Genomic DNA, 23,605 nt, shown 5'->3' on the forward strand with positions numbered 1-23,605 from the left:
TAGTGATGTGCCTTTGGGCAAGTGTCTTAACTCCTCTTAGCCTCGGTCATCTTACTGTAAATCAGGAGGAGAATGGCACCTACACCACAGCGGTTGTTGTGAACATTTATTATGAGCACTTTTCACACTGTCTGCCACAAAATAGTACTTTAAAAATGTCAGCGCTAATCCCAGGAGTTGTTTTGCATTTTCTCCTTACGAGGTGATCACGGTTTTATTACACACCTGCAGGTTTGGATTAAACACCTCTAGGATCTGGGGTGGATGGGGAACATCTCTTAGAAGGAAATAATATGATAATAATGTTATAATACCCACCAGTTATTGAGGAATTCCTCTTTTCTAGGTACTATGCCGGTAGCAATAATTAATGATAATTAACTAATAATGAATAACAAAATAGAAGCAAATCCTGATTGAGTGCTTACTGTCTGCCAGGCAATGCTCTAAACATTTTTTGTGTATTAACAAATCCTAACAACCCGTTGAGGAAGATACTATTATTATCCCCATTTTACAGATCAGAAAACTGAAGCACAGAGAGGCAAAGTGACTTACTCAAGTTGAACCAGTAAGTGGACAAGGATGGGACTCAAACTCTTGCTACTCTGGTCCAGCTCGTCCCCTGGGCTCTGAATCCCGAACAATCCCACCCAGTGTCTGGTCCCTAAAGCTTACCAGCTCTCTGTTACTCTGGCAGATGTTGTGCTGTTCTGCCCCCCCGGCTGGATGACTGTGTCTCCAAAAGGGGCATTAAATTAGGCCAGCGGACCCTGCAGCCCTGCAAAAGTTCCCACACTCACCTAGAAAAGTCCTTCTTTGTATCTGGAGAGAGTATGTGTCTTGATATGATCTCAGGACCCACCCAGGCAGTTTTTCAAGTTTCCACATGGCCTCTCCCCTCCTGGAAATAAGAATAAACACTCAGACAGACTCAGGCGGACCCTCTAAATGAAAGCTGAAGTTATCCAAATGAAAGTGTTCTCTGGTTATGGGTGGAGGATGCGCTGGGGAGGAGGATGGTCTTTAAGAGAGATGCCAGGTGGGAGAGCCCTTTCTTTCCTCCATCCCTTCCATTCACAGCTGGGGGGCAGACAGTGTCTTGGTAGAATCTTCTCGAGCCTTCTTCCTTCTGGAGACAAGTGTGACTATAAGTTTTCTGCTGGTCTTCCAGGTGGATTTTTCTGAAGCTTTAAGTATGTTAACTCAAGAAGGCTCCAACCATAGGCCCCTTATGTATTGATAATAACAATATTTTATGTATATTGACCATTTACTAAGTGCCAGGCATTTGTTCTGGGCACGTTATGTTCACAAAGACTCTATCTTTTTTTTTTTTTTTAATATTTATTGAGCTATTTATTATTTTGTTTGCACCGGCTCTTAGTTGTGGCACGCGGGATCTTTTTTTAGTTGCGCCATGAGTACTTCTTAGTTGCGGCATGCCTGCGGGATCTAGTTCCCTGACATGGGATCAAACCCCAGCCCCCTGCACTGGGAGCACGGGGTCTTACCCACTGGACCACCAGGGAAGTCCGGACAAAGACTGTATCTTTAACCAAACTGTAGTTAGGCTCCTCTGAGCCCTCTTCTTGACTAGGCCTCAACCCAGCCTTCTGCATCCTGCACAGACCAGTTTTAGCAAGAATCCCTCTGACCCTTGATATCTGATCACCCTCCATATCTGATCAAGTTCCCCATTCCCCACTTTTGAGGTCTGTCTTTGGCCTACCTTTAGCAAGAATCCTGTCAGGTCAGGTTAGCAAGAATCACCCTATCCTTGATGTTTCTTCGTAGTAATACCTTTGCCATCCACTGACCCTTCACTCTGCTGCTTGCCTATAAACCCCCACTTATCCTTGGGGTTCTCCGAGTTGGGCTTGATCTCTCCCTTCCCTATTGTGGAACCCCTGCCCCAGTAGTCTTGAATAAGTTTTCCTTACCATTTTAGCAAGTGTCAGAATCATTTTTTCTTCAACATGAATTAGTTCATTTATCCTCACAAGGATCCTCTGAGGTCCGCAACTGTGTCCACTTTCACCGGAGAAGGAGGGAGGAGAGAGGGTGCCCTCTGGGACGAGACACAGCTGTTGCCGCATCCGCAGTTTGTACCTGGACGTTCTCCCAAGTTCTCCCAACAGCCCACTTGCAGGGACTTCAACTTGGCGAGATATTGTGCCCTTTGCGACGCAAATCTGGATGTTTTCCAGCGGTGCCGGGAACTACCTGGGCAGTTGCGGGACTAAGGCGCTAGCAGCCGGACGCCGTCGCCTAGCAACCGGGCAACAGTCACGTGATCCAACCCACGTGCCCATTCCCCCCCGGGGGGGTTGGAGCCGGGGCCGCGGGTGGGGCGGAGCCGGGCAAGTTTGTTTCCCGAGTTTGTAGACCAGGATCCCCCGCGGTTGTCGCGCAGGTTCCCTCCAGCTTGGTCGGGATGGAGCTGCCCGCCGTGAACCTGAAGGTGGCAATAGGCGGGGCGGGGCGGGGGTGGCCCAGCCGCTGGGGCTGGCGGGCTGGCGGGCTGGCGCGGGGCGGGTCTCCCCGAGCGTGTTGGGCGTTTGCGCTTTTAAAGTAGGAATTTAGAGGTGAGAGGACCGAGCGTTTGGGGAAAGAGGGGTGGTAGGGAGAAAGAGAACGTACAGAGTCCAGGTGAGAAGGAGGTGGGTGGATAGACCGTAGCAAGGAGAGGGATACAGAAGCCCAGCAGAAAAGACCGAGAGGAAACTGGAGGAGGGAAGGGAGGGAAGAGGCCCACTCTTCCCGGAGTCAGACCGGCTCAGCTGGGAGCGCCGGGCCCCTGAGGCTCGCTTTGGCCTGCGCGCCCAGAATTCCCCTGGGGAAAGAGGAAGGCGCGGGGGGGGGGGGGGGGGGGGGAGGGGCCCACCGAGAGCCCGAGGGGGACTTAGAGGCGGCCCACCTCCCCTCCGCCGAGAGAGGGGCTAAACCTTTCACCTGCACCCCCGACGCCAACCTGGTAGCCTCCTTTGTTGGCAGACGAAGCTGTGATCCCGGACGAGTGGTTTTTCAGTTTATAAATTCAACGTCTTTATTTCGTAAGCAGCACAGACACCAATAGAAGTTACTTAAAAGCAGAGAATGCCAACTTTGCGCATTTAGGGAAACACTGGAGCTTCCTGGGGTGTCTTCATTTCCTGAGCCGTGTCCTCAGCTGTCAGGATGCCAGCGGCTGTTCTTTTTTTTCCTCCCCGCCCCACCAGCCCAGTGCTTCTTGGCTCTGTTTGCCACTGAGAGGCTGAAGCCTTTAACTTTGGTCAGGAACGTATGAACCTTGGACCAAACCTGCCATTTTGGGTCTCAGTGCAGTTTCCTTCGAGACTGTAGTTACCAGGAATGCCCTTTTACTCACGCATGACAAAGAATTTAGCACCCGTGGTGTCTGGTACTGAAGGAATCTAAGAGATGGATGACTACAGAACAATACATTATCCATATTTGGATTATTAGACACCGTCTGTGCTGTGACTTCATATGGGAAGACGTCCCTTGATACTTTCCTTAATACTTGCTTCAGTAAACCTCCCCGAAGCTTTCAGTCAACGGCTAGGGGGAGAGATGGCTGGAACAAGGGAATGGACTTGGATTGAAGGTTTAGCTGGGAAGAAATTTACATGAGGGCAAGTAAGGTTTGTTGGTGTCCATACTCTGTTCCAGCCTGTGTGGGGCTAATGTTGACCGCCTTTTCTCTAATTAGAGATTTGCCTAAAATAATTGCTAAGAGGGAATGAAATGAGGGACAGAGCCACAGGAATTGAGAGGGGAGGGAGCCCGCATTCGGAGGGCATCTGTGGTGTGCCAGGTTATTTATTTAATCACATCAACCTTCTGAGATTTTGACAGATGAGCAAACTTCAGCTCAGACCAGGTAAGTAACTTGCCAAGGTCCCACAGAGATTTAGTGGCAGAGTCAGGGTTCAAATCCATCAGGGTCAGACTTCAAAGCTGTGTCCTTTCCTGGCCACCAATTAGTTAGGACTGACTTCTGCCTTGACATTTTCTGTCCACGGGGAGGGCTTAGTCTGTTTGGGGCTCTTTTTGGAGCAACTTCATGGGTGGGACAGGCCACACACGACCCCAGGTGTGAGCTGTGCTGGCTTTGGGTGCCCGGAATGAAATGTCTGGTCCTTCCCTTGACTTGGGAAAGAAAACATCATATCTCAGAGGGTCTTAACTGATACCAATCAGAGACAACTAAGTGCTGGGAGGGCCTGAGCAGCTAGGGTTGCTAGGTAACATACAGGACATCCAGTTGAATTTGAATTTCATATCAACAATAAATAATTTTTTAGTATAAGTATATCCCAGGCAATGTTTGGGACATTCTAGCAAATTATTCATTATAACTGGGTGCTCTGTGTGTTTGCTGTTAAACCTGGCCACCCTGTGGAGAGAGCCGCTGATGCTTGTTCACCGCCGTCTGAGTGGGGTGTTCTGAGACCAGAGCCCCTTGGGAGCTGGGGCAATGCACCCCTGTGGCCCTGCACTACACCCTCATTTCACACATTCCTTGGGCATTGGCTCAATGCCTGCTTGTGCCCAGCCCAGCTGGAGTGGGCAGTGGTGCCAGGTGAGCAGAAGCAAGTGCCCCAGGCCCTCTGGGCAGTCGCTAGCCCAGCCCCACCCGTGAGGCAAGTCCTGAGCTGGAGGAATGTCACTGTGACAAGTCTCGAAGGCACTAGGCTTGGGTTCGTGAGGTCTTGGGAGAAAGGCCCTTTGGAGGAGGGTGCAGGGGGTAGTGTAGCGTGAGGGTTAAGAACTCTGGAAGCTGACTGTATAGTAGTAATGAGGATGGCCACGTCTGGGGGGCTGACTACCTGGCAGGCATTGCATTGAATGTTTTGCACATCCCTCCACCTCTCTGTAGCCACACGACACCCCTGTGAAACATTATAGTCCCAGTGTATAGAAGAGCAAGCAGCAGTTCTGAGAGCTCAGGTGACCGGCCCAAGGTCACACAGCTCTAAGTCACAGAGCTGGGGTCCAATCCACATACTTGGCTGCAATGCCCACACCATTAACCACTGCCCACCTCTGCCTCTGCTCTCCAGCAGCCCTGAGTGCTGTCCCCTAGCCTCAGCCCTCGGGGGTCCTCGGGGATCTTGCTGCCTCATGCAACAGGCCACCGAGTGTTTGCACAGGACCAGGAAAATATATTCTGGATGTTTTTGTTTTTGTTTGTTTATGGTTTATTTTGGTCGTGCCGTGCGGTTTGTGGGATCTTAGTTCCCTGACCAGGGATTGAACCCGCGCCCTCGGCAGTGCAAGTGCAGAGTCCTAACCACTGGACCGCCAGGGAATTCCCTCCATACAGATTAATATAGAGAATATGTTTTTCCTGGGAATTCCCTGGCGGTCCAGTGGTTAGGACCCAGTGCTTTCACTGCCGAGGGCACAGGTTCAATCCTGCAAGCTGAAAAAATACAAAACTGTATGATGACCTCAGGTCTGTCTACCACCCGCCTGGGAAGTCCCACCCCCACTCCCGTGGGCCCTCTAGTGGCAAACGAAGGGTCTAAGTCCTGGTCCACAGGACCCTGCGGTTTCCCCCTTAGCCTTCTCTTCTCAAGGTCAAACCTCCTCATTTCCATCCACCCTTCCCTTGCTCTTCCAGCACAGTGGATAGAGCACAGGCTTTGGGGCCAGAGAGATTTCTGTCCAAAGCCAGACTCTGTTGCTTACTAGCTGCGTGACCTGGAGCAGATTTCTAAACCTCTCTATCAGTTTCCTCACCATAAAAAGAGCATAAAATTAGACCCTACCTTCTAGGGTGATAAGGGGAGGATCTAGTGGTCCAGGAGGTGGTGTAGCATCACTTTTTTTTTTTTTTTTTTTGTGGTACGCAGGCCTCTCACTGTTGTGGCCTCTCCTGTTGCGGAGCACAGGCTCCAGACGCGCAGGCTCAGCGGCCATGGCTCACGGGCCCAGTCGCTCCACGGCATGTGGGATCTTCCCGAACCGGGGCACGAACCCGTGTCCCCTGCATCGGCAGGCGGACTCTCAACCACTGTGCCACCAAGGAAGCCCCTTCATCACATTTTTATTAGCAGGAAAACTCAGACCAGATAGACCTGAGATTTGCATCTGGGCTCTCTTGTTTATAAGCATTACCGTTTGGGCCAATTTACTTAATCTCTCACAGCTTCAGTTTCTTCATAAATAAAACAGGATTAAAACTCTACGCCAGACGGTTGTAAGGAAGACATGGGCCGAGTGTTCAGGGTAGTGTAGACACGTGACAGGCAGATCCTCCGCAGTAGCAGGGGTTGATGTGGTTGACGCTGTTTCTGGATGCCTGTTCCATGCAGTACTTACGGTTAGTAAGTAGGTGCATCCAGTGACCGTCAGATGCCTGTCTCTGCGGTGGAAAGGGCGGGGCAGCCCCCCTGGGCCGAGTCTATAGGAAGAGTCCAGGAGCTCAAGCCTGTTTCCTCTTGCCCAGTCAGAACGGTCAGGCTGCCCAGGCACATTCTCAGGCCCCTCCCTCCCTCGTTCTCTATGGCAGTACCTGGGAATCCCCAGTATCCCCTTGGTTACCAGAAACCTCCCCCAGTGCCAGCAGACAGTTCTTCTGTGCTGAGATGAGGGCTGTCAGGAAGGGCAGAGCCAGTTTGGCTGGGTTTCTTTTTCTTTTCTTTATTTTTATTGGCATATAGTTGATTTACAGTGTTGTGTTAGTTTCAGGTGTACAGCAAAGTGAATCAGTTATACATATACATATAGCCACTATTTTTTAGAATCTTGGCTGGGTTTCTTGTTGGAGTTTTCCTGCACATTAGACCCCTCTGGGCCTGGGTGGGTGTGCCCTCCCATTACAAAGGTGGGGAAACTGAGGCAGAGGAGGCTTAGTCTTTGTGGGTTTCTTTTCCCAGGGCTGAAGAGAAGTGATCCACTAATGCTATGTTTCCTAAATATTTAGAAAACAAAAGTGATGTCACACCGAGGGGATGTGTGTCTGCTAAAGGTCTGCAGGATTTCCAGATTATACTCTGTTCTGCCCAAAAGAGAGGGCCTAGTTTTGGACCTTAGCAGGTGCTCACTCCACATTACAAGCTTTTCTGGCTCCAGGAAAAACTTTATCCCGCAGGTTAAACAGAATGGTTTCCCCACAGGCCTCCCTGGGTCTCAAACTTTCCTCTTACCACGATAAAGCTGGGCTCTGCAGGCCAAGAGCACCCCTTTATTAAAGACCCGCAGTGTGCACAGTCTAGAGGTGGGAACCAGAGCACTTGGAAATGAAGACTGTTTCTGAAATAGAAGTCAAGGGAGGGATGGATTTGGTGTTGATTTTCCGGAGTGGCGACGTGAGCTGCCTCCCCTGTGGCTCCTTCCTTGGTGTCTTGTCTTAGTTAAAAACCCGACACCAGGACCACCGTGGCTGGCCACGTGTCATGGCCTCTGACAGGTCCCTTCCCCTTTGTGGGCAGGGTTTCCTGTTAGACAGAGGGGGACAGATAAAGATAAGATAAAGATCAGAATTTCGCCCCACACCCTCCAGGCCCAGCCCTGCCCCACCCCCAGCTTCCTGTCCCTCCTCTCCACTCTCCTCTTCCACTCCAGCCACACTGGCTTCTTTTCCGTTTCCAGAATGTTCCATGCTCCCTTCTGCCACAGAGCCTTTGCAGGTGCTGGCCCTTCTGCTTGAAATGCTCTTCTTTCCCCTCTGCCCCTGGTTAACCCCTGCTCACCCCCTTCGTCCCTCAGAGAAGCCTCCTAAGCCACCCTTGATACGGAATGAGGTTCCTTTTCCTTCGCTGTAACCTCCTTCGCAGCAGGCTGTCTCATTGGAAATCCACACTCCTCAGGTGATGGCCTGGTTCACAGTTTACCGCCCACCCTAGGTGTCAGGTCTGGGAGGGCAGCCCAGTGTCACATCTGCCTAGCTCGCCTTTGAATCCCCAGGGTGGAGGCCAAGCAGGTGCCAGCGATGCCGGCTTAAACTGTACATGTTTCAGAAACTTAGCGCTGTGTGATCCCTCCTCTTCAGCCCCTGGGAAAAGAAACCCTCAGAAGATTAGGCCTCCTCTGCCTCAGTTTCCCCATCTTTGTAACGGGAGGGCACATCTGCCCAGGCCCTGGGTCGGACAACACCTGGCTAAGTCAGGTTTGAAACGTGGCTCTGCTGTGCGACCTGGGGCAAGTTACTTACCTCTGAGCCTCAGTTTTCTCAACTGTAAAATGGGGAAAATTGTACCTCAGAGGATTGTAAGGATGAAATGCGTTCCTATGCACAAAAATCTCAGAATGCTGCCTGACGCGTGGGAGGCACTCGGTAATAAACGAGGGAAGGTGATGGCAAAGATTCCTTCCAGAGCTAGCTAGCCTTCTGTCATGTGGACTCAACTTCTTCGGAGTCTCAAGACCTGTGTAAGGTCAGGTGCATTGGTCCTTACAGAATCGATCTAGTCCTCTGTAGCCGGAAGAGGGATACTTTGGGCGCTGTGGACCATACTCTGGGCTTTGTTCACTTCACTGAGCACTGGGGGTGAAGGTGGGGTATCCCGGGCGTCTGCCCCGGATGTCACCTGCCCCCCACGTGGAAAACGTCTGCGTCTGTCTCAAGCCCAAATTGCTCCTCTCCGCTGAAGGCCGTGCATCCGGCCTGAAGGCGAGGAGCCCTGGTTCTGGAGTCATACTTACAGTTGCATTTGAGTTTTGCCATCAGTGGAATCACGATCAACTGAATTTACCTCTGAGCCTGGTTTTCTTGACTGTAAAATGGGAATGATTCTAGTATCTGCTCCAGAGGCTGTGGTGAGGCCCAGAGAAGGTCACGTGGGGCGCTGGGCCCAGGGCCTGGCACATCGCAGGTGTGCCATAAATAGTAACCCTTCTAGAAACGCAGCCAGAGCTCCTTGTTGCAGGTGGCTCCCTCTCCTTAGCCCCTTGCACCAGACCAGAAACCACTGCAATCCTGGCCGTGCGCCCTTGCTCTCTGGGCCCAGCATGCCGTCCCCGCCCCAGGCTCTTGGCTTCCCCTTCCCAACTTGACTGCTCAGTGCCGGGAGCAAACCCCCTCAAGGGCCCCCACCGACCACCAGGCCCCACTGAAGCTCCTGACTTGGGGCTCTTGGCCTCCCGCAGCCTCAGCGCCCCCCCCCCTCCTCGGGGCTCTGGGTCCTGCGTCCCTGCCTGTGCTTCCGGGTGTCCACTTTGGGACACCCCGCTCTCCCTCTCCTTTGCCTGGCTGGTCCCTGCGTCCCCTTTAGCACCAGCTCCGAGTTTCCTGCTTCTTTGGAAGCTCTAGCTGGCAGCTGCCCTGTCCTCCCTGTAGCATCTGTTCCTTACTTCTTTACTTGCTTTGCAATCAGGGCCCTTTGGATTACCAGGAATAGAGACCAGCGCCAGTAAAGAGGGCTGTCTTTGAAGGACATATGGGGCAACAAAAAGGGTGAGATAGCGCAGAACTCTAGAAAAAAGCCAGGGGGATTTCTTTTCTTAACAAATCATAGCGTGTTACCTTCCTGCAGAAAAGCCCTCAGTGCACTTGGGCTGAAATCCATGCTCCTTGCCGAGGCCCTCAAGGCCCACCTCTCCCCTCTGGTCTTCTGCCACCGGGCTGCTCTCCCATTTCCTGGACGCACCCGGCATCTCCCCGTCCCCACACGGCACCCCAGCTCCAGTGTCCTAAGAAATCAGCCTCATTTGAGCTCCCCCCCACCCCAGTTTCCCACTGAGGCTTCTCTGATTCCAGAGCAGATTCCCAGGTTCCCCAAAGGAGCCTCCCGCCTTTGGAAGCAGGAAGGGCTGTAGGTGTCAGCTGCCCCGAGGGAGTGGGGAGGGCGACGTGGCAGCGTCGCCTGGCCTGTGCTCTTCCTCCTTCTCTACCTTCTCTTCTGTCACTGTTGGTGGTGTTTCATTTCAACAGACATTGCTGAAGCCCTCTTAGGTGCTAGGTGGGGGCTTCCGGTGTTTTCTGGCTCCATAAGCTTTCTTTTTTTTTGGCTCCATAAGCTTTCTTGCCCACCCCCCTGCCACCATGGTGGTCACATTCACAGATCTCCTCCCCACCCACTCCCTCTTTTGTGTGTGTCACAGGCGATCCTCCTGGTTCACTGGCTGCTGGCGATCTGGTGAGTGACTCTCTGAGTGTCCTGTTCTATGTCCACCTGTCTCCCAGGATCTGGGTCCACGTGTCTCCTTGGGGTCTTGTCCATGTGTGTCCTGGCTCTGCATCCATGTGTCTCACGGGCCTTGTCCACGTCTCCCAGCCCGTCCCAAGACTAAATAGCACCTTTGTCAAGAACATCACCAGCAAGCTCCCCATGTTCCAAGGATGTCAGAGGGGCAGGCAGTACCCAGAGGCCTTTGCCATCACTGCCCTAGGAGCTTCGAGCCCTCATCCTCAGGGAGGCAACAGCCCAGGGCAGTACCAACCGCTCAACCTTCCTCCAGACACTGCCCGAGCCCTTTGGGCTTGTCATCCCTCTAGTTCTTCCCCGAGGCCTTCACATCTGGGGGGTCTGAGGTGCTGAAGCCTGGTGGCCGGTCTCTTATACAGTGCTGGGGTGGATGTCAGGTAGAGCTCTGTGTGTCTGTGACCTTGGGTGAGTCACTTAAACCCCCTAAGTCATTTTCTCACCTATAAAGTGAGAGCATTACTGACCCTCCCACTTGTCCTGTAAGGTCATCGGAAGGTGAAAGTGTAACTTCTGAAACTGTAAAACTGCTAACCTTCATTGAGGGTGTCCAGAGGCCAGCTGCCAGGCTGGGCGCCTTCTGGGGGTTAGCTCAGCGGCTCAGCAAGTAGACGCCCGACACAGGGGTGAGGTCACTTGCTTAGAGGTGGACCCTCACTCTCACTTCACACCCCCTGCCCAGAGACGGCAGACTCAGGATTCAGACTGACCCTGTTCAGGTCCTGGCTCTGCTATATTCCAGCCAGGTCACCTTGACCAAGTGACTCCACTTCTTGGGACCTTGGTTTCCATCTGTAAAATGGGTACAAGGAAGCACGCCACTCAGGAGCTGTGAGAGAGAAGCATGGCAATGCTCTGCTCACTGGACACTGCCCAGGCCTGCACAAGGGAGGCCTGAGGACCTCAGGATGGATCTTCATCATTACCGTCTGCTTTAGCTGTTGAGTTTCTGGGGAGATTTCTCTGCCAAACCAAGACTGGAGACCATTGAGCTCACGTGTGCGTTTTGCAGTTGTGGAAGTGCAGTGCACACGTTAACGGGTGTGAATAATGGGAACAGTGATAATCATGGTTAATGACCTCGAGGAGCAGAGTCAAAATCCAGATTTCTCAGTCACGCTCCCCAAGATTTTGAGCTGGTGAGGCCTGCTTTCTCAGAACCAAAACATGAGATTACTTATTCTGAGTAAGCCTCGTTGTGCCCTACACTTAAGTGCTTTGCACATGTTTTCCGTATGGTACACTTCAGGGAATGCCATTCAAATTTGTGAGGCACCCCACTGCGTGCTGGGGCCATCCAAGCTGAGCGAATACGGTGGATAAGAGCGCAGCCTCTTGAGCCAGACTGCCTGGGTTTAAATCCCAGCTCTGCCACTTAGCAGCTGTGTGACCTTCAGCAAGTTACTTGACCTCTCTGTGCCTCTGTCTCCTCATCTGTAAAATGAGGATAGCAATAGTGCCTCCTTACTGGGGTTGTTAAGACAAATGCACATAAATGAGCGAATTTAAAGCACTTATAACTGTGCCAGGTACTAGTAAGGGCTCTGGGTTAACTATTATTTTCTTTGAGTTGACAAACAAGTAAACAATTCAGTTAGTAGCAATACCCTACAAAATAAAAGAGGGTGGGCATTGTGTTAGGAAGCGGTGAGGTGGTACTTGAAATGGGGCAGTCAGAGAAGGAGTCTTGGAGTTAACAGTTGAGGTGAGGCTAAAATGACAAAAAGGGACCAAGTGTTCAGGGTAGAGGGGACGGCAAGGCAATGAATGGGAGGTATAGGCTGGGCTGTGTCACCAGATCCCACAGGGCCCCATAGGCCATGGTCAAGAATCTGAACCTTATTCCAAGAGAACTGTTGGAGAACTTTTAGCGGAGTGACGTCCCCTGATTTACCTAACTGGTTGCTGTTTATGAATGGCCAGGAGGGGGCAGGAGTGGAAGTACGGAGACCAGTGGGGAGAGGCTAGTAGGAGAGGATGGTGGTTTGGACCTGGAGGGACGTGGCCAGATTCCGTTTGGGAGGCAGAGCGGTGGGATGTGCTGACATTTCTGGAGCACGGGGGCGTGGGGGGAAGGAACAAGGCCATGGACTGTGGCCTCTGCTCGTAGGGGCCCTGAGACCTGAGAGCCTTAGGAGGTGACCTGTGGGAGGGGTGGGCACCTGTGCGGCGGCCGCCTCCTGACTTGACTCAGATGCCTCCTTCTCCCGCAGGGGCTGCATCGTGTTCCCGGGCGCCTACGCGTGGTCCAACTTCACCATCCTGGCTTTGGGCGTGTGGGCTGTCGCGCAGCGGGACTCCATCGACGCCATAAGTATGGTGAGCCGGGGGAGAACTGGCTTGAGGGTGATCGTGGGCCCGGCTCCGTCTTCCCCTTCACTCGTCCAATCTCCTCTCCCTTCTTTTTTCCCCATTTCCACTTTCTGCTAAGTAAGCCCACCCAGGCTACCAGCCCATGTGCACCTTCACTAGTCTGGCCTGCTTCCCTGCCTGCCTGGCTCAGAGAGCCCGGAGTCTGCTCATTTTTTCCCCAAGAGGGGCATGGCGTGGGCTCCCACCGGTGTCCCAGACTGGCCCTTCCCCGAGGGCAGTGGAGCACATGCCAGTAACCCGCCTCTAGGGCCCTCCTAATAGGGAGGGATGTGGCCGGGAGGCCTGTGAAGAGGGAACTCCACCACCTTGTGAGGTCAGAGTGGACACCGTCTGGCTGAACTGTCCCACGGGGGAGCTTCCCGACACCCGCTCAGACCCAGATGGCCGTGAGCACCCGCACCGGCCTCTCGGGATGGCTGAGAAGGGATTTCTCTGGTGGTGAAGATGGAGCAAGTGAATTCTGAGGGACCTTCCATCTCAGAGGCTCTGGACTCAAGTCTTGTACCTCGTCGCGGCCTCAGGATGAGAGGAGGTGGGGGAAGGTGCTCTGGCCCCACACCACTGCTCGCGGCCTCACAGCCCCCAGTCGGGCATCTCATCCACAGTGTCCTGCCTGCTGGCTTGAACTGTTGTCCAGCAAACCCCAAGGACACAGCAGGGCACAAGTGGAGCTTCCGGCCTGGTGTATATGGTGGGAGAGTGAGGGGGTGGGACGGGGGGCAGCGGGCTCGTAGACCCGGATGACACGTGGTCGCCCCTGGGCCCTGCGCCCGGCCTGTCTTGCAGTTTCTGGGTGGCTTGGTGGTCACCATCTTCCTGGACATCGTCCACATCAGCATCTTCTACCCAAGGGCCAGCCTCTCGGACACAGAGCGCTTCAGCGCCGGCATGGCCATCGTCAGCACGCTCCTCAAGCCGGTCTCCTGCTGCTTCATCTACCAAATGCACCGGGAGCGCGGGGGTGAGCACCTCCTCCACGCTGGTGAGGCCAGCGCCTCCCGCCAGCTCCCCGACTCCCCTCTCGCTGGCCCAGGTGCTGGCATGCTGCCATCTCCCCACCTCTCCCTGGTCTCCACCTTGCCCGCCCCCCAGCCCCGGCCCCAGGGAGCCAAGCTTGCCCCCTGAGAGAAGGGCTCGAGGTGCAGGGCGGGGCTTGGCGTGGGCTCTGGGAGCCAGGCTGGACCGTGTGCAAGTTTCTGGTCTCTGCTGCAGGAGCCCAGGGGTCCCCCTGGCCGCCCCCACCTGTTATGACCTTTCCCTGGCACCAGGCTACAGTGCCAGGTTCCCCTGTCAGCTCAGACGTGGGTGCAGCTTTGGGCGTGATCCAGTGCCCCAGGCAGTTCTGGGCAGTCTGTGGCCCGAGGCTTGTAGGCACCTGCAGGGCCAGCTTCCCCTCTCAGCTCCCTCCAGCCCCATTGCTGGAACCCCCGTCTCCTGCCGCATACGGGGTCTGGGTGGCCAAGGGAGGGGTGGTGCTGAGGCCTAGGCCGTGGGGGCCCCGGCCAAAGCCAGCCCTGAACTGCAGGCGCTTTCCCTTAGCCCAGACCCGCTGCCCGCTCCCACGGCCTCTCTGAGTTGTACCCCTTCTCATGGTGGCCCTTCCCCTGCCCTCTCTGATGCACATTCTCACCTCCTTTCTCTCTCTCTGAGAGAGGTGGAGAGAGGTGTGGTCTTCCACCTGAGAAGAGAGGCCCAGAGTGGCCCGTGACCTGCTGGGAGAGCTGCTGGGCTAAGGGCAGGAATGGCCCGGGGCCGCCCACCCTGGGCAACCTCAGCACTGCCCAGGCCTGCCCGGGGGCGGGGAGGAGCCAGTGACATTCCTCCATTAGACAGATGAAGAAACTGAGGCCCAGGGCCCTTGGGGCCCGTTCAGGAGCACAGGACAGATGTGCAGAGTGCAGATGGGAGTGAGGGGTGTGGCACTGAGAGCCCTACTGCCTGCCTTGCACCCTCTGGGCTCTGCAACTGTGCCAGCTCTGGGGCCTTCTGGAAACAGTCACGCTGTATCCGCTCTGTCCGGGAGAGGAGCCGGAAAGGAGCCCGTGGGCCCAGGGCTGGGCGTCCTTTGGCCAGATTCCTGAGCATGTGCTGCTCAGAGAACCACTGAGGCATAACGGCTACGAGCCCCGTCTCTGGGGTCGCGCTGCTTAGGTCTGAACCCTGGTGTCCTCTGCTTCAAGCTTTATAATCTCAGGCGAGTCAGTTTATCTCTGTGACCCTCAGTTTCCTCATCTGTAAAGTGGGGACAATAAAAAACCTGCTCTATAGGGTTACAGGAGGATTGAATAAATAATATATGCTAAAGGCTTGATGCCTGGGGCCGTTGGGATGCCCAGCTCTGGCCTTTCTGGTCGAGGGGTAGGGGGATGTTGGTTTGGCCTTGTGGAATGTCCTAAGTCCTCACCCTTCATTTTTTCTTTCCCCCCATCTCCCCCGCCCCCTAGCTTTCCTTGGACCTTCACAGGATCACAGTGCCTACCAGACGATTGACTCTCCAGAAGCCCCTGCCGACCTGGAGAGCAGGGCTCACGTCCCGCAAGGATACTGAAGCCAGCCCTGCTGCACCTGGCCCCAGCCTGGGGGCCAGTTTGACAAACTGTGGGGAGGGGTGGGAGGAGGCTGCATCACCTCCTTGGTGCCTTGGATGTCATCCTCGGGGCGCTCCCGTCCCCCCACCTTTCTCAGAACTAATGTGGGATGTGCCTTCCGGTTCCCCATCTCAGGGGTTGTCTGAATCAAGTGCCCTGAGAGGCCAGGAGCCCCTGGGCACACCTGTCCCAAACTCCTCGAGGCCTCTCCTCCCTCCCAGGCATCCCGCTGGCGCCAGGCTGGGAACTGTGGTCGCTTTTGTCACTCCCACCCTTAGCTGCTCCGTGCAGGCCCTGGGTCGAGCCGTGCCTGAGCCTGGCGGGGTCAGGCCTCTAAGAGCCAGTGATGCCCCTGCCCCGCGCCTCTCCCGAAGTTGGCCAAGCCCTCCCGCAGGAGCTCTGAGAGCTTCTGGTCACACTAAGCCCCAGGAGTGCAGGGGTGAGGACCCACGGCTTCTCACTGCCTAGTCACTTGGGGCCCAGGACCCCATCACTGGAGGCTGATGGTGTCTGCAGCGTCAGAGGTCCGCCACAGCCTCCAGCTGCCCTTCTCAGAGCCGTGGCATTAAAGCTCAGGGGATCCTCTAGCTGAGTGTGTTTTGAGCCACGTTTAATCTCCCGTCAGGGCTGGAGCCTGGACTTGCCATTCCTGGGAAGATTCCGGCGAATCCCCAGGGCACCAGGCCTTAGGTGCCCATTCTCTTGTGGCAGGAGGAAGCAGGGGCTCACGACCAGCTGGGCCTGCTCTGTGCTCAGCTCCGGCCCAGCCGAGGCCCCAGCAGAGGAGGGCACTGTCCATTGCGGCAAATCGGTGTCCATTTCTCTGAACTCGGATGGCTCAGGTATTGGTTTGAATCCTGCCCTGCCCCTGACTGTGTGCCCCTCAGACGCCCGTGTCTGCTGGAGGAGGGCTAATGCCTGCCCAGACAGTGACGATGCAGCTGAGATGTACGGTGCCTGGCCCTCGGGAGGGCTCCCTGCGTGACGGCGAGGTTGTCGGCGGGGCTGCTCCTTGAGCCCGTGATGATGTTGGGTCAGTGGGCCAGGGGCGGTCTGCTCCTGGCAGACCCTGTGTCTTGGCCTCAGAGCAGACGGGGACACCTGTCCAGAAGCTCCAAGGATCCCATGGCCAGGGCCCTACCCCACTCCCACTGGGATGGCACTGACCACTGGACCCCAGGTACCTGGGCTCTTTCAGGCCATCCTGGCTCGTCCCCGGCACAAAGAGGTCAAGGCCTGGTGCACGGTCCCCTCCCCCCATTGTTCTGTATCCGTCCATCCAAAGAAGCTGAGTGCCTGCCACATGCTGGAGCTACAGGGGTGAACTCAGGTCCTGCTCTTGCGGGGGAACAGGCATTAGGAGTCCTCTGTCAGGTGGCGAGAGCCCTGGAAGAAGGAACATGGGCCTCCGGGGAAGGGGCTTGTGCTCTGGGGCCAAGGGATGCTGGGTGGCTGAAGCTGTGGAAAACCGGGAACAGCCTCATAGTCAGACGGGGGCGGACAGATAAGCCGTGGTCCGTTCATTCTAAGGAATGCAGTTCAGCAGTTCAAATGAATAAACCAGGCCTATTTCTATCAGTGTTGGTTCCCCCCGAACGTTGGTTGCAGAATGGCACACGTGACATGAGAGCGTTAGTGTGAATTTTAAAACCTCCCAGCAATACCCTGTATTGCTTGTGGCGTACATGTGGTGAGATGTAAAAGCATCAGGTAGAAGAGCCCGTGTCAAGTGCATGGTTGTGGCCTTGGGTGGGGGAGAGGAGGCTAACACTCAAGTTCCAGTTCTCTTGCTTGTACCAGTTCCTGGCACGTGGGAGGCTTGCAGCGTATATACTCCTGCATCTGGATCCTGAGTGTGTCAGACTTCTCAAGGAAGGAAGAGGCGGGGTGGGGGGGTACAGATAGGAGAGGCTGTGTCAAACAGAGGGGGAGTGTATTCAGAGACCCCAGTTCCTTATAGCCCCAGACCCCCAAGTTGAGCGGATCTTTGGGGAGAGGGCAGAGGAAGGCCCCTGTCTGAGGTGGACCTCCCCAGGAGCAGACCCTGAAAGGAAGCGTGTGATGTGTTGCAAAACAGGGGAGCTGGGCTTTCTTGGTCATCTGCCAAAGCTACTCCAGGGTTGGGGGACAGTGACTTAAACTTTCAGGCTGCTCTGGCTCCCTGCCCGTGCGGGCAAGGTGGCCCCAGGAAGCCAAGGGCCATCCTGCAAGGAGAGGCCATCAGAGGCACATGGGAACAGTGAGGGCCACTAGGGTGGCTGCCCCTTTCCACACAGCAGGTCTCATAAGGGAGAGTGTCTGACATTCGTTCAGCAAGCAGTCAAGAGCTGATGGGAGCTGGGCCGTGTTCTAGATGCTGGGGATACCCCAGTGAGGGGAAAAAGCCCCTAGTACCTGGGAGATTCCATTTTGCTTGGGAGGTTTTAGGCAGGGCACAGCTCGGAGGAAGGCCTGAGCGGGCGTGTGCCTGCCCAGTCTGTTTGGGGGCACGGTCAGGAGGCCAGAGTGGCTGCAGCCGAGGATGGGAAGAAGGAATGAGGTCAGGGAGGCAGCAGGGGCAGTTGGGTCAGAGGTCATTTCAAGGACTTTGGTTGAGTGTGAGATGGGAGCCACTGGAGGGCTTTGGGCAGAGTCGGATGTGGTCTGACTTAACATTCTAAAAGGACAGTGTTGGATGGAGAGGTGGAGGTGGTGACGAGTGGTCAGGTCAGGCAGAGCACGGGGCACCGGTTATCAATCCAGGGGAGTCCTCCAGGCACTTCTGCCCACGGCAGCTTGGTATTGGAGGCGTCAAGGAAAACATCAGACACTCAAGCTCTGATGGACGGCGCTGGACTCACGCTGAGAAGAGACAGCAAGATCGGCTTCAGTAGTGGCGTCGGTCTTCCAGGGACCAGCGGGTCCCTCCCGGCAGCTGACAGGCATTTTGCTTGTGCTCGGCCCTCTCATGGCGCAGTGGAAGGACCCCATCCCCTCCCCGAAGAGGACAGATAGAGCAGTGGGGCTGGCCGGGTGCCATATGACACACAGGCTTAAGCAGAACAAAAGAGCACACACTGGGCCTGAAACAGGGAAAAATGCTCCCACACCAGGCGCCGAGCTCGGCAAGGCTGTGTGGGCTCGTTGTCTCTTGGTGAGGAAGTGTCCCAGGCCAAGCAGGGTGGAAAGGCCATGTGACGGAGATGACCTCTCCCAACGTGGCAGCTCTCGGATCTGTTTTGAAGGCCGAGCAGCAGGCTTCACTCATGGACCGGATGTAGGAGAAAAAGAGATCAAGATTGCGAGGTTTGGGGCTCAAGCAACTGGAGGCTGGAGCTGCCACTCACCAAGAGGAGACAGGGAGGTCAGGTGTGGGGCAGTGATGCGTGTGGCCCCGTTTGCCTGGCAGAGCAATAAAGCTATTCTTTTCTACTTCGCCCAAAACTGTCTCCGAGATACGACTTGGCCCCGGTGCACAGAGGCTGAGTTTTCAGCATGGGCGAGGCCAGGAACTCAAGTCTCCAGTGGGCCGCACTTGAGGTAACAGGGCTTTCCAGCCAGACATTCTCATTACCGTGTTCTTTTTATTTATTTATTTATTTTTTTGACCACACCGTGTGGCTTGCGGGATCTTAGTTCCCCAACCAGGGATCCATCCAGGGCCCACAGCAGTGAAAGTGCCGAGTCGTAACCACGGGACCGCCAGGGAACTCCCCCACGTTCTCTTTAAAAGGCCAGTTTCTAAAGGGATTTGGAAAGAGCCCATATTTTAGTCTATAGGGTTTTCTCACATTCTAGAAACTGTCAACCACAGGAAGCAAATTCCTCTTGTCTCTGGTCTCCTGCTGGCCAGGGCTAAAGTCACTTATCTTGTCTGCAAGTCTTATATCTCTTGTCTTCACAAAACTGAGCCTTCCAGATGAAGGAGCCAGAGGAGTTGCCCCGGGAAGGTCAGTGTCTTTTCCCCTTGGCCAAAACTGGACCAGAGCCGGGGCCCGCCAGGCACGTCCTCAGAGTCTCCAAATCAGCCTGGAAATTCCAACTCTCCAAACCAGCTCTGGAGCCAGCGAGCCTTGGATTTAATCCTAAATGCAGCCTCTGACTGGCGGTGTGAGTGACTGGATGGTCTCTTAACTTCACTGAGCCTCAGTTAGGTGAAATAAATGGTACATCTCATTGCCTGTGTTAATTATTCAGAGGGAGGGATGGCCAATGTAGGGAGGAAAAAGTTTTTCTCAACCCTCCTAGGGTCCCCGCTGGGTCTGAAAATTAAACGGACAGTTTTTTATTTTTTGGTTTTTTTTTTTGGCTACACTTTCGGGATCTTAGTTCCCTGACCCACGCTCTTGGCAGTGAAAGTGCAGAGTCCTAACCACTGGACCGCCAGGGAAGTCCCTAAACTGACAGAGATTAACAGGAGAAAAGCATACAAAGTTTTTGAATTTTTATGTATACAAAGAATGGAGACTCAAAGAAGTGACCAGAGCAGGAAGCTTTTAGACAAAGAAAAACAAGAAATTTGTGAAGAGTTGACAAGACAAAGGTGTTTGGGCTTGGGGCTGTAAATGGTAAAGAAGTAACTAGGAAGATAAGGGTTTAACAAGGTCTGTTTTTACAGATTTTTTGGCCAGAAATTCCCTGTCTCTGGTGATAAGAATGTCTTCTTTTCTCCTGATACGGGGGGGTGTTCCTTGCACATGGGAATTTTATGACCTGTTTCAGGGAAGAAGGGCAGGGCGATGGGGGAAGGTCAGAGGGACCTTCCTGCTTCTGCTGCTTTCTCAAAAACTCCTTCAGGGACTTCCCTGGTGGCGCAATGGTTTAGAATCCACCTGCCAATGCAGGGGACACAGGTTCGAGCCCTGGTCGGGGAAGATCCCACATGCCGCGGAGCAGCAAAGCCCGTGCGCCACAAGTACTGAGCCTGCGCTCTAGAGCCCGTGCTCCGCAACAAGAGAAGCCACCGCAGTGAGAAGCCCACACACCGCAACGAAGAGTAGCCCCCGCTCGCCGCAACTAGAGAAAGCACATGTGCAGCCGTGAAGACCCACGTCAGCCAAAAATTAATTAATTAATTAATAGTTTTTTAAAAACTTCAGCTTAAAGTATTCAGTATGCCAAGGTGCCATATTTGGGGGTAGCATGTCTGACCATTTATCTATTTGTTTATTATTAATTCTATAACATTTATTGAATGCATTCTACGAGTTTTCAAAAGATTGAAAAATTTGTCAGGAGACAGAGGTCAACAGATTGTTATAAAACATATCAGAGATCTAAATTCAGAATCACAGATTTGAACTTGAAGGGAGCTTAGAGCTCCCCAGCCCAGTGACTTGCAAAGTCTGTTTTATTTCAAACACTTTGTTCAAAAGACATCTTAGGAGCTTCCCTGGTGGTGCAGTGGTTGAGAGTCCGCCTGCCGATGCAGGTGACATGGGTTCGTGCTCCGGTCCGGGAGGATCCCACATGCCGCGGAGCGGCTGGGCCCGTGAGCTATGGCCGCTGAGCCTGCGCGTCCGGAGCCTGTGCTCCGCAACGGGAGAGGCCACAACAGTGAGAGGCCCGCGTACCGCAAAAAACAATACCCGAAAAACTTCCAGCCACATTGTGTTTTAAGAGACACACCTAAAATATACAGACACAGGAAGGCTGAAAGTATATCAATGAAAAAGTTAAGCCAGGCAAATAAGGACTGAAATAGAGCTGGTATAGCTAAATAAATATCAGCTCCACTTGACTCTAAGGCAAAAAGTATTACTAGACATAAAAGAGGACTTAAGAGGAAGTAATAATCATCCCCTCCTTCAAGAACTGCTTTAGAGTTTAAAGGCTCGTTGGCATTTATTTATTAAACGTCTGATTCTCCCATCAAACCCATGAGATAGTACAGTAGGTGTCACCACTCCCCTTTTACAGAGGAGGAGCCTGTGGCTCAGAGAATTTAGGGACTTGCCTGAGGTCACAGGGCAAGGGAACTGATCTTGATCACAGGTCTTCTGACTCCAGGCCCAGTGCTCTCCCTGTTTAGAAAAGAGAAAATGTAAAGTAAAGAGCACAGCAGGTCTGGGTGGGGAACAGCATGGGCAAAGAGGTTTGGCAGGTAGAAAATGCCCGGAGAAAAGTATGATTGCACCAAGGACACAGCGCGGAGGGGAGTGGGTAGGGCAGAGTCCAGCCCGTTTCGGAGGGAGCCGAAGGCAGGCAGAGTTCTGTCTTGCACGTGGAGAAGTTTGCACGAGGCCCACCCGCCTTGCCTCCGGGCACACCTCGTGCGGCCAGAACCCGAGGACCGCGAGCCTCACCCACCCCATGGCCACCCGCATCCCCGAGCGCGCACGCGCACAGACCCCCGCCGCCAAGTTCTCAGCTCGCGTGGAGGCGCAGGGGGCACCCTCCATGCGGCAGCCCCGCACTGGGCAGGCGCGATCTTTAATGTCTCCGCCCCCGCTCCCCTGCCTCCACCTGCCTGGAGCGTTAGCCTTCCGCCTGAGATCCCCTCCAGGGTCAAATTCGACTGGGTGAAGGTGGACCAGAGGAAGATAGAGGCGCGGGAGGGCAGGTCCAGGGGGGCAGAAAACTGAGTCCTGGTGGGAAGAGAAGAGAGACTCTTATCACCTTAACTGGACGAGGATGAGGGTGGAGTGGCGGGGGGCAGACGGGGTGGGGGTTGAAGAGCAGATAGATGGGCCGATGAGCCCAGGCGTGGGATGAAGGGAATTAGGGGTAGGAAGGGATACTGCGGATTGAGCCGTCTCAAGTCTCCTTTGGAAAGAGGTGGGGTTCGGGGCGGTCCTGGTTAGGAGCATGCGCAGCGGAGTTAGCTCCCGGGGTAGCCCTCTGCCACTGCTAACCGGCTATAAGGCCTTGGGCTGGGCAGGTAGTCTCTTTAAGCTCATCTCTAAAACGAGCAGCCTACTTCTTAGGGCTGCGGTGCAGGTTAAATGACAGGACACATCCTAAAGGCTTCACGATGCTTAGCCCGACCCAGCCACTCCTTTAGCACAGTGTATAAGCCCCTACTGTGTGCCGCATCCTATCTATTCTATGTGCTGTGAATACAGCAGGGAAAGAAAGAGACAGTGGCTCACAGTTCACTGCAGAGAGAACAGCGAACACTAATTTCTGCCGCCTGTCAGGTGGTGATAAGTCATGGAGAAAAATCATGCAGGGTAAAAAGAGGCGGGAGTGCTGAGGGTGGGTGTGGGCAGAGTGGTCAGGGAAGGGCTCCCTGTGAAGTCTGAGCAGGATTGGAAGGAATGAGGGAGAGAGGGAGAGAGGGTTCTGGGCGGAGGGGACAGCAAGTGCAAAGGCCCTGAGGTGGGAACATGCACAGCATTTTGGAAGAACGGTGAGGAGGCTAGTGTGTTCAGAGCAGAGAGAGCAAAAGGGGAGGGAGTAGATGGGGGAGGGTGGGTTAGGTAGGGGTGGGGAGCAGATAGCATGGAGCAGGGGTCAGCCAACTTTCTTAAAGGCCAGAGGGTAAATGTGTGCAGCCATAGACAAGCATAACCAAAGAGATGAGGCTGTGTTCTGACGTCACTTTGTACATAATAATAAGGTCCCTGAGAGAGGGCTTCGAACCCTTGGTTGAGGGTTGAGTGGGCTGGGGAGTCTTTGGGGGTGTTTGAGGTGAGTCAGGACACACCCTGACCTCAGTGTTCACAGGGCCACTCTGCCCTCTGTTGGGAGGAGGCTGTCAGATGTGGGGACAGGGCAGAAGAGAGGAGACCAGTTAGGAGGCAAGAGGAGGGGGTGGCTTGACCCAGGGAGGTAAGGATGAGGTGGTGAGCTGGGGCAGATTCTGGGTGTCTGGAAGGTGGAACAGATGGGATTAGCTGACGGACTGCACGTGATGGGAGGGAGGGAGGAGTCAGGATGTCCAGAAGAGTGGGATGGGAGTCTTCGTGAGAACCATCTGAAGCTGAGGTCACCTGGGGTGCGAGCATCAGGGAAGTGGGGGTCCCAGGGATGAGCGCGGAGAACAGGAACCAGCAGAAGAGGCTGGAAAGAGCGGGCAGGCAGGAGGGAGGGAGGGATACTGAGGGGTGGCAGCCTGGAGGCAGGGAGGCAGGGGCTCCGAGGACGCTGAGCGATCACTGTCCTGCCGCCTTTGCTGCCCCAGGAAAACTGAGGGCTGGGACTTCCCCAGCGGTCCAGTGGTCAGGACCCTGCGTTTCACTGCCGAGAACCCAGGTTCGATCCCTGGCCAGGGAACTAAGATCCTGCAACAAGCTGAAGGCTGACAACTAGCCAGAGGCTTGGCACTGCGGAGATCACCTGGAGGAAAAGCGCTTTGGGGTGAGGGGAGCCCAACTGCACTGAGGTCAGCAGAGATGGAGGTGGGGGAGGAATTGGGATTTGGGGGTGATGAGAAGGGGAGAAATGGCCTGAGTCCTTCCTGGAAGCTCAAGAGAGGAGTGGGGTTTTTTTTTGGTGTTTTGCTTTTTTTTTTTTTTTTAATTTATTTATTATTTATTTTTGGTTGCGTTGGGTCTTCGTTGCTGT

At 54.5% G+C, this 23,605-nt stretch overlaps 1 protein-coding gene and 1 non-coding gene across 2 annotated transcripts; one reads left to right on the forward strand and one right to left on the reverse strand.

Moving 5' to 3' along the window:
- The first annotated feature begins 2,437 nt into the window (after positions 1-2,437).
- Positions 2,438-15,078, forward strand: AGTRAP (angiotensin II receptor associated protein). Its single transcript, XM_065890414.1, has 5 exons — positions 2,438-2,464; positions 10,057-10,091; positions 12,371-12,476; positions 13,317-13,491; positions 14,975-15,078. The coding sequence occupies exons 1-5, from the start codon at positions 2,438-2,440 to the stop codon at positions 15,076-15,078; spliced, it is 447 nt and encodes a 148-aa protein (XP_065746486.1).
- Positions 5,245-5,317, reverse strand: TRNAA-UGC (transfer RNA alanine (anticodon UGC)). Its single transcript has one exon. It is a non-coding gene; the product is annotated as a tRNA-Ala (tRNA).
- Positions 15,079-23,605: the final 8,527 nt, after the last annotated feature.

This window comes from Phocoena phocoena, chromosome 1 (genome assembly GCF_963924675.1).
Source record: "Phocoena phocoena chromosome 1, mPhoPho1.1, whole genome shotgun sequence".
Taxonomy (NCBI): domain Eukaryota; kingdom Metazoa; phylum Chordata; class Mammalia; order Artiodactyla; family Phocoenidae; genus Phocoena; species Phocoena phocoena.

What these genes read in the sequence shown, in the direction of transcription:
- AGTRAP (XM_065890414.1), top strand. Translation starts at nt 2,438, where the DNA reads ATGGAGCTGCCCGCCGTGAACCTGAAG. An exon ending in TGCCCGCCGTGAACCTGAAG is followed by an intron (nt 2,465 to 10,056) that starts GTGGCAATAGGC and finishes TGTGTGTCACAG; the next exon opens with GCGATCCTCCTGGTTCACTG. An exon ending in CACTGGCTGCTGGCGATCTG is followed by an intron (nt 10,092 to 12,370) that starts GTGAGTGACTCT and finishes CTTCTCCCGCAG; the next exon opens with GGGCTGCATCGTGTTCCCGG.